Raw genomic sequence first — 10749 nt, 5'->3', positions numbered from 1 at the left:
TGATGGAAGTGCCATACTTTATCTAGTCCCTTCCCCATGGACATTTCTGTTGTTTCTAGTCTATTCTTACTACAAACAATGCTCAGTGAATAACCTCGTTTTATATCATCATGCATGTCGGGGGAGTATCACAAGTTGGGGTCCTGGGGAAGCAGATTCTGAGATAGAGAATAACATATCACTTTATTAGGAAGTGTACTTGGATTCCATATCTGTGGAAGGGAAAGAAAGCAAGCAGGATTGGGGAGACTAAGCAGTTGGTCTGCAATGCATTCTTAGTGATGACCTCAATTAACCCCACAGGGAGTTCTGAAGATAGGATGACCTGTTAGAGTCATCCTAAAGTGGGGTGAGAGATCTGGGCTTTTTATGCCCCTGAATTGATCAGTCATTGGAGATTGGTTGTTCTGGGAAAATGAGGTGACTCTTCAGCCAAGGCAATTCCTGAAGAGGGCTGCCAGCTGAAGGCTGACTGTGACAGCACTCCCAGCAGCAGCCTGGGGGAATACATTCTTTAGCCCTGAAGAGGGATCTGCAAGGCACATCACAGCATCTACCACAAGGAATAAAATTGTTGGATAAATTCCTAGATGGTATTGCTGGGTCTTAGCATATATACGTTCGTAATTTTAAAAGATGCTGCAAAAATAAAAAGTATAATGCATATATTGGTAGGTATTTTTTTGCCAATATATACTTCCACTGGCAATGCAGGAGAGTATCTGTTTCCCCATACCTTTGAGAACACAAGAGTGTTGAAAATTTTATTTATTTATTTATATTTTTAGAGACAGGGTCTTGCTCTGTCACCTAGGCAGGAGTACAGTGGTGTGATCATAGCTCACTGCAGACTTGAATTCCTGAGCTCAAACGGTCTTTGTGCCTCAGCCTCCTGAGTAATGGTAGTAGAGTAGTAGGAGTAGTCCTAGGACTACAGGCACATGCTACCACACTCGCCTAATTTAAAAAAATTTTTTGTAGAGATAGGCTCTTGCTATGTTGCCCAGGCTGGTCTCGAACTCCTGGCCTCAAGCTGATCCTCCTCCCTCAGCCTCCCAAAGTGCTGGGATTATAGGCGTGAACCATTGTGCCCAGCCCTTTTAAATTGTTTTAGTTAAATTTTTAAAAAATCTATATATTTTTACAAACATACTTTTCTAGTTTCTATATACTCTTAGGTACATATTCATTAAGTTCTGGCTCTGAAATTTACTAGCTGTCTCAGTTTGTTCATATGTAAAATGGGAAAATAGAATATTGTTGGTTCTCAGAAAACAATACCCCCAAATATGACACTTTGACATGCTGAACTAAAGAAGCAGCCTCAAGGTCTCTCTGATCTCCCCCCTATTCCCTTGTATCTCAATCCTCTGCCTGTTCCAAAAAACTGGATGAGGCTATTCTCTTAAGTTCCCTTATTTACCTAGAAATCAGACCTGCCATAGAAAAACACCATTGCCTTAATCCTCTCCCTGAAATTTCATTAACCAGAGAAGATTAAAATTCCCCTAACAGAGGAAGAGACTGAAAATTAGACACCGCATCTAGAGCCCAGACGAACTTCGTTCCAAACTATTGTCTGTTGTCTGATCCCATTTAGTTCCCAAAGAGAACCATTTACCAATCCTTTTTTTTTTTTTTTTTTTTTTTGAGACAGAGTCTTGCTCTGTTGCCCGGGTTAGAGTGCCGTGGCATCAGCCTAGTTCACAGCAATCTCAAACTCCTGGGCTCAAGCAATCCTACTGCCTCAGCCTCCCGAGTAGCTGGAACTACAGGCATGCGCCACCATGCCTGGCTAATTTCTTATATATATATTTTTAGTTGTTCAGCTAATTTCTTTCTATTTTTTTAGTAGAGACGGGGTCTTGCTCTTGCTCTTGCTCTTGCTTGTTTGAGGCTGGTCTCAAACTCCTGAGCTCAAACAATCCGCCTGCCTCGGCCTCCCAGAGTGCTAGGATTACAGGCATGAGCCACCGCGCCCAGCCTACCAATCCTTATTTGAGCATTGGGCCTACTCATTTCCCCTAAAAATCATTTACTACCCTTCAAAATTGCCACATTTTCCCCATCTCCCTCTCCCCTATGAAGAAGAGTATATAAGATTCTGAATCTCATTAAATTGTTGGGTAATCATTCTCCTGTGATTTCTCCATGTTTATGCAGGTTAAATAAATTTGTATGACGTTTTCTATTAATCTGCCTATTGTTAGTTCATTTTCAGTGAATCTTCAGAGGGCAGAAGGGAAGCTTTTCTTCCACTCCTACAACATACCTTATAGGGATATTTTGACAGTTTAATGATATAATGAATGCAAAACCCCATATTTACAAATAACAACCAACCAAAAAGTATTGTCCACACCCCCACTATGATACACTAATGACTTCTAAATTTGTACATTTAGGCTAGACTTCTTATTGACAAGTAAAAATATTCATCTGCTTGTTATTTCTACCTTGATGCCCCATAGGCACTTCAAATTCAACATACTCCAACCAAACTCTTCTTTCTCTCAAAAATTGCTTCTGTTCCTGTGTTTCCTAGCTTTCTGAAGTTTCTACCATATGACTGAAGCAAAAACCTTGATGTTATCTTTGATTCTTACCTCGCTCTAAACACCCAATTAATCACCAAGTCCTGTTGAGTTTTATTCCTAAATAATTCCAGTACATGCCTTTTCCTCATAATCAGCACTACTCCTTCATGGTTTGGATCCTTATTTTTAATCAGTGTTAATGCAATACCTTCTTTACTACCTTCTTTCTCACCTTCTTCCAATCTATCCTGAACACTTTTGTTGGAAGGATTTTTTGAGACACAAGACTTATTATAGGCCAAGAGTGGTGGCTCACGTTTGTGATCCTAGCACTTTGGGAGGTTGAGGCAGGAGGACTGCTTGAGGCCAGGAGTTCAAGATCAGCCTGAGCAAGAGGGAGACTCTGTCTCTACAAAAAATAGGTACACTAGCCAGGCGTGGTGGTGCACGTCTATAGTCCCAGCTACTTGAGAGGCTGAGGCAGGAGGATGGCTTGAGCCCCAGAGTTTGAGGTTGCAGTGAGTTATGATGATGCCACTGCACTCTAGCCAGGGCAACAGAGCAAGTCCCTGTCTCAAAACAAAACAAACAAACAAACAAACAAACAAAAAAAAACAGAAAAAAAAATGAAAGGACTGATTATAGTTCTCCTTAGCTCAAAGGTCTTTAATGGCTTCCTATTGCCTACAGAATAATGAAATCTAACACCTCTGCTCAACATATATAGCTTTTTATAATTTGACTTCTGCTTATCTGTCCAGTCTCCTCTGGACTAGATAACATTTCCTTTTCCTGCCTTAATCTGTAATATTCAAACTTATTGCATTCCTCAGAACATATCATGTTTTCTCATGATATATGTACATGCTGTTTTGTCTGACATAATTCCGTGTCCCCTACTCCCCCACTTTTCCTTCGAGTAAGGTCCTACTCATTCTCTAAATTTTGGCTCAAACCCACCTAGTTCATGAAGCCTACTCTGATTTGCCTAGAACTCTGCCTATTCTACCATTGCTCTTTGTACTCATGCAGTTTATTTTTAATTTGCTTGCATGTTTATTTCTTAAGTAGGTTTAGTTCCCAGGTGGAAAATGACCAATTTTTGTCTGATATTTCCAGCATTTACTGTAGTGCCTGGAATAAAAGCAACACAGATTCTTCGAGATTGAAGGTAGATACCTTCTGGGTCTGAGGAAGTTTTCCAGGAGAGGGTGTCATAGTAAATAACAATCCTTCCCCTTTCCCCCCTCAAGTTTTCCAAGTTTCTTTCAAAACCTAGCAGGTAGTTCATTATTAACTTTCCTTATCTACCACTTCAGGTAGAATTGACCATTACTTTCTTTGTGCTTCTGCTCAATGTGTTATATAAGTCCTATCCTAGCACCAATCATGTTTTTTTTTTTTTTTTTTGGCAGAGTCTCACTGTGTTGCCCCGGCTAGAGTGCCGTGGCGTCATCCTAGCTCACAGCAACCTCAAACTGCTGGGCTCAAGCGATCCTTCTGCCTCAGCCTCCCGAGTAGCTGGGACTACAGGCATGTGCCACCATGCCCGGCTAATTTTTTCTATGTATTTTTTTAGTTGTCCAATTAATTTCTTTCTAATTTTAGTAGAGACGGGGTCTCGCTCTTGCTCAGGCTGGTTTCGAACTCCTGAGCTCAAACAATCCGCCAGCCTCGGCCTCCCAGAGAGCTAGTATTACAGGCGTGAGCCACCGCGCCCGGCCCTAGCACCAATCATGTTTAAGTTTGTATCCCAAGCATCTGAGACGTTAGGCACACCATTGTAGGGGAGGAAAAAATGGCTTCCCTCTACTCTTCTAGGTTCTTTGGCTGGTCTATAAATTAAATTGCCATAAATCAGATTAACAGGAGAAAAGTAGTTTTAATTAGGTATGTATGGTTGGGAATCCCACAAAATATGAGACTGAAAGGGGCAGATGATAGCACAGCGTCCTGACCTACACAAAGAAATGGGCCAGCAGAGGTGGTCCCAGCTGTAGGTTGAGGTGGGAGGATCATTGAGCCCAAGAGTTCAAGGCTAGCCTGGGCAACACAGTGAGAACCTGTCTGTTTAAAAAAACAAAAAACAAAGAAAAAACAAAACAATTGGGGCTTGGGGCTTCTCCAGCATGGTGGGGACAAATTAAGGGAGCGTTGGGGGTAGAATGTAAGATGACTAAAGGTTGCCTTGCTATGCAGGTAAGTCTCTCAGGTGATAAAAGTTGACTAGAAGCAGCTCTCTTTTGTAGTACGGATACCTCATTAATTAAAATTTCCTTTATAGATGTAAATTTCTCTTTACAAAAGAGGAGTTTTATCCTTTCTTTTAGGCAGTAGAGGGGGAGGTGAAGCACTTTTCCTGTGTGGCTGGTTCTCAATTTCTTTTAGCTCAAAGTAATCAATATGTCAGAATGGCATATTTTGGGGTGGCATATTCTGGACTCCTGCAGCTATATTTTGTCCTGAGCCCCAGCACCATAATGAACCAGTGTTCATCCTGATAAAAGGGACTTTCTTAAACATTCTAGGGGAATCTCACCATTATACGTAGACTGTAAAAAATTAAAAAATCCTTCACAATCCAACTCAAACGATTGTTTCTAAAACGATGCATCCTCCAGGCACTTTACTTGTCCTCAGACAGATGGCCAAAGCTTGGCTACCGGAACAGCATATGCTAGGAGAAAGCTGACGAGCGCCAAGCAAAGGATGATTGGCTGCTGGGACTCAGAAGTTACATGTTCTCCTCAGACCAACGCGGAAACTAAAAAACCGCTGAACGTTCAGGTTTTGAAATACGGTTTTTGCATCCTAAAGAAAAAAGATTAACCTATCAGGAAGAACCGAGCACATCCAATTACCAATCAAGGGCGGGAAAGAAGCCAAAGCCTGGGGATACCCACGCACCGACGAGGACGTCATTCTCTAGTCCCCGCCAATGAGCGGCTGGACGGGGGGCGGGGCAATAGGCGGACTAATTGCCTTAGAAAACAAACAACGATCTGCAGTACAACTATGCTAACCACAGTCCTCACAGCTGGAGCAAACTCCTGAGCAGGGGGCTGACTGCGTGCTTTCCACTCTCCTTCTCGCCTGGGGCTAGCCACAGTGGAGCATCCCTTATCTATCAGAACAGGGGCCTCCTTCTCACTACGTCCCACAGAATCGCAGACAGCACACTGTAACTTTGCGCTTTCTACCTTCCCAGGAGCTGGGAGTCCGTTGCTACCTGAGGGGTGCGGCCCAAGTGCGCAGGCGTGCATGCCTTGCGGGGGCGAGGCCGTGGCGGCCCGAGGTAACCTGGGAGCTGTATTTCCTACGCGGCCCAAGCTCCCGCTGCTCTTCAAGCCTTCGGGACTACGTTTCCCAGGAGCCTCCGCGACATGGGGCGGGCGGGCTGGCTCGTTAATGAGCTCGAGGAAGCTGCGGCGCGGCCCACCAGGTTCCAAAACAAGGAAATGAAGGGGGGAGGCGGGACTGGGGGTGTCTGCGGGAGCCGCCGCCGCCGCGGAGGAGGAGGAGGTGGTGGAGGTGGCTGCCGCGGCCGCCGAGGAGTCCCTTGCTGAAGGCGGATCGCGGAGCGGCGGGCGGCGCGCGCGCGCCCGAGAGGCGGCTGTTAGAGAAGTGGAGCGGCGGCCGCGGGGGGAGGAGGAGGAGGGACTGAGCGGCGGCGGCCCCCGCGTCCCGGTGCCTCTATGGGGAAAGCAGACAATGGATTATGATTTCAAGGCGAAGCTGGCGGCGGAGCGGGAGCGGGTGGAGGATTTGTTTGAGTACGAAGGGTGCAAAGTGGGACGCGGCACCTACGGGCACGTCTACAAGGCGAGGCGGAAAGATGGGTAAGAGCAGGGGCGGGGGGAGTAGGCTCGCTCGGATTCTCGCCCTACCCGCGCCTCGGCGGGATGGGTGGGTCGGAGCCCAGCGGGCCGTACCTGAGGGGCGAGGCGGCGGTGGTCGTGGGGCTGCTGCGTCCCGAGGCGGACTCGAGGGAGTCCCGTTCTGCCCGTCCCCACGCGAGGCCCCGTCGCGCCCCTCGAACTCCCACGGCGGAGCCCGGTCGGGGGCGTCGGTGCGGTCCCGGAGGGCGGGCGCCCTCGGCATGCGTGGAGCCGGTGGTGGGACTCGAGTTGGGACCTCGGTCGGAGGTTGAGTGTGTGGGTCTGGTCTCTCGGGGGAACGCAGAGGGCTGGGAGAGCTCCGCCGATGAGTTACCGCTCCGGCCCTGGGTTAGTGACGGTTGTTGTGGAACTTCCAATCGGCCGAGCGCCTCCCGAGGGCGGCGGTTTGAAACCTCGCCGGGTAGCCCGTCGGGCGGACGAGCACTGGGGTCCTCGCCAGCCCCTGGAGTCTGACCTGTTGGGCACTGCCGCCCCTAGCCACGACCCCCGTGCCTGCGGCCAGCCTGCCTGTTGGCCCCTCAGCACAGTCCATCCCGTCCCTGTCGTGTACCTGGCGACTTCTGGACCCCTCTGTCCACCTACCCCGGATTTCTCATTGTCACATTCTGAATTCTGTACCTTGCCCCTCGAAGGGGACCTCCTGACAGACTGCGTCTTGCAAGTGACAACTTCAGAGTTCGCTCAGTTCTTTGGTACCTACTCACCCACCCCCTTGTGTATCTGGGGTATTATGTCCTCCACGCCATCGTCTGCCAAATGACTGCGTGGTGGGGTTTATCGACCACCTAATTATCAAGAACGGAATATGGAGTGACATAGAGCTGGGCCTGAACCTTTGTTTTTCTTGGAGTTGCGGGAGAACTGTAGGGACCCCTTGGGAAGCCTCTACCGATTGTTCTCTTAGGAGAAGAGGAGCTGGATAATGTATTGAGAACTCCTTTCCTTCCTCCTGGAGGGCGAATAAGCTCGTACAGTAGGACAGGTGGAACCAGCTCACTGCCTGCGATGGGTAGGTTTAAACCATTCATCACTTCTTGTCCCATCCTGGCAGGAATTACCCTCCCCCAAGGTTAGGGAGCCTAGGAATGTTGGGGAGCCTGTCCGTCCTAGACTGTAAAGACGGTCAGTCTATACGGAGAGACTTTTTAGTATTGTAACGGAACATTTCTTAATAAAGTGATTATCAGCCACCAATGACGTTAGTAAGATTTTAAATGTTGCTTCTCTTTCTACACGCTGTTGTAATTTGATGTGGTTGGTTTTTGAGCTCCAGGACCAAAGTAGGCAGGGTATGTGCGCGCTGTCATACAAGTAACAACAAAATACAACTTTATAAAGTGTTTTATCATAAAGTATTACAAAAATCAAAAAGTACTATCCAGGTGTAAAGCATTATTACTGCAGATGATTTTTTCTCTTGTAATAACTGAACAGAACCCATGGTACTCAGTTGTCATAATTCTTCTAGTTAATTACCAGGTGTTCTTGAATGCATATCATGGAATGTGAGGTACTATAATTAATTTATATTTTGGTTTTGGAATATCCACTCTACCTGTTATACTGGTGTTCCTGTGGAAATCTTATCAGATATATTTGGGGGAAGCACATCCAGTTTTCCTATTTGGACATTGTTGTTACAGAATAAATGTGAGTCTCCCCCCCATACTCCTATGCTAACACTGTAATATACTTTATCTAGAATTTTAAATATGTATTGTTTTTTTTGTTGTTGTTAAAATAGCTTTCTTTTATCAGGTAACTTTTGAGAAGTTAAAAATTATGCTTCTGAATTGTATTTGAGTAGCTCAGGCTTACAACAAAAAACAGAGAATCCCTTCTTCTATTTGTTCTTTTTAAATATTTTTGCCTCTAATAAAGTTTTTGGTTCCAATATACTTCCTTCTTGAGTGAAATTTGTTAATTAGAATTAGTAAAGCTTCTTTAGTAGAGTAAGATCAGCTTGTGTATCTTCAAATTATAATGCTCTTTTTGTTTTTTGAAATTTTAGGATCTGAAAGCATTAGTTCCAATCACTACAGTATATGTAAGAAAAACTCTAATAAAGGTTTTTTGCTTGGACCAAAGGTTTGTTTGAGATTTACAGCTTTACAGTAAAAACCCACATCTTTTTTAATTTTTATTTTTAAAAATTTACTTATTTCTTAGAAACAGGGCCTTTCTCTGTTGCCCAGGCTGGAGTGCAGTGGCGTATCATAGCTTACTGCAGCCTCAAATTCCTGACACATCTTTTGTGGGTGGGTAGTGCGATTAGTTTTATGTTCATTGATACCAGCAATTTGAAGGAACAAAGTTTTTAGTGATGGTTCTAAACTGTGATCCAGATTTGCATAGTAAAGGATTTTACACTATGATCGTGGTAAACTACAGTTTAGCTCTTTCCAGATTTTATTTTGGTTAACTCAGAAAAATATACTATTTTAGGGAGCAAGAGGGAAATCACTCACATAGGTATGTAAAAGAGAAATTATTCTGGTGTATATAATGTAGTATATAACCCCAAAATTGTTCAGGTCCTTAGAAGAAACATTGAAAAAAGTAACAACATAAAATATCTTTAGAAAAGCCTCTGCTCATAGTTTAATACTATAGTTTATAAAACCTGGGAATGTTATTTCCCTTGAAATATGACTTTAGGCTATATTATGTTACATAAATTTATAACAAGCTGATTTACATCTTGAATTTTTCACCTTTTGTAGAGGTGTTTTGTTCACCTTTTTGTTTTGAGGGAAGAGAGGCTTTTGACCCAACTATCTTTTAAAAAAAAAGTCAGGCTCAGAAATGAGAAGGCCAAAGCGGGGAGGGGGAAAAATAAAAAAAAAAATCAGGTTTAAAGTTAATCTTGAGGAATAACAAGTTCAGAATATTTCTAAACTTTTTAGTATGAGCAAGAATTTTTAAAAGTTTTTCTTTATTATTAAAAAGCCATACATACATGGTTACAAATCTCAGGACTACATTTCTTCAGTTGAAGACATTTTTTATTTTGATAAAGGAATATTAAAAAGTTCTTTTGTCAATAGAGGTTCAGACGAACATGATTCCATAGCATATATTATGTCTGAAAACTTGTACCCAACAATACTGCCATTCAACTTTGCAGACATTTAGTCTCTTGAATCACTCCAATAAAAGAATGCTCTCTGGATATGTGTTTTTGAAAAATACTTAGTAATAGAAAGTGAAATGGCTGACATCTTACGAAGTTTCAGTTTTGTCAGGGTTTCAGATGAGTAGTTGGTGACTACATAGCTTAATGTACGTCATGAAATTCTTCACAAATGTAGGAAGTACATGTAGATACATATAGGTAAATAATAGACACAATAGTATCTGCCTGTGATGGATTTTTCACAATTGGTTTGTAGTTAAAATAGATTATCGTATTTGCATTTTTATTGGAGACCTCCAGAAGATTAAAGAGGTATCAGTTTGATCATAGTGTAATTGGACTTTTAAGAGTTTTAGATCATCTAATTCAACTTCCTCTTTTTACAAATGAGAAACCCAGAGCTTCGGGAGGTCGTCATGCCCATAGTCTCACAGCAAAGATGAAGCCTGTAATCCAGATCTAATTCTGAATTTTTGCATTTTCTAATATGTTTTCCTTCCTAATACCATGGGAGGAAAACCAGAAAAGGCCATGTTACCTCCAGTCTTATTGTATAAACTTTTTCCATGCAAAAGATAACATTCATACCAAAAAATATGGAAAGGGGAAAATATATAAGGGGCATTTTTAAAAAGGAGTGTAGGCTTGCAGATTCTACCACACGTAGCTGCTTTTTTTCATTTTGTTTCTCTTCATCCTCTGTGTCACCACTTTTGGCCATTATCTCTGATTTGTACAGTAGCTGAATTGGTCTCAGCTATTAACCTTTCCGTAGTCTAGTCTAAAATCCAAATTGCTGCTAGTGTCATTTTCCTATAAAAATCAATCATGTCATATCTCTTTTTGGAAAACTGCGTTCCTTGTGGCTTATATGATCAGATCCAATCTTAATTCCTTAGTTTGGCATGTAATTCCTTAGTTTTGCATTTGGATCCTGAAGTCTATAGCCTTTACACCTACTACCAATTCCCTCCTTTTTTCCAGTGTGTTTAAGCTACATACTTCTGTAGCATTGAACTGCTTATATTCTCTGGGACTTAACAAGTCCTTTTATGTCTCATTTTCTTTTCTACATTCAAACTAGAATGGTGTTGCTCTCCTATTCCTCCCTCCCCCTTTCCCTTATCCCTACAAACCTAGCAAACTCCTGCTTATACTTCAATACCCAACTAAAATA

At 43.2% G+C, this 10749-nt stretch overlaps 1 protein-coding gene across 2 annotated transcripts in view; it reads left to right on the top strand.

Moving 5' to 3' along the window:
* Positions 1 to 6085: 6085 nt before the first annotated feature.
* CDK19 (cyclin-dependent kinase 19) overlaps positions 6086 to 10749 on the top strand; it is a 197888-nt gene continuing 193224 nt past the window's right edge. Inside the window, exon 1 of one of the 2 annotated variants that reach the window (XM_012651233.1) lies at positions 6086 to 6376. In XM_012651233.1, the coding sequence (XP_012506687.1) occupies positions 6249 to 6376 (128 nt within the window). In that variant the 5' untranslated portion in view covers positions 6086 to 6248. The remainder of the gene's footprint in view (positions 6377 to 10749) is intronic. The other variant, XM_012651234.1, reaches the window with a different exon arrangement.

Source organism: Propithecus coquereli, unplaced genomic scaffold (assembly GCF_000956105.1).
Source record: "Propithecus coquereli isolate 6110/MARCELLA unplaced genomic scaffold, Pcoq_1.0 Scaffold35, whole genome shotgun sequence".
Classification (NCBI taxonomy): Eukaryota; Metazoa; Chordata; class Mammalia; order Primates; family Indriidae; genus Propithecus; species Propithecus coquereli.
This window is presented reverse-complemented; position numbering and strand designations above follow the sequence as displayed.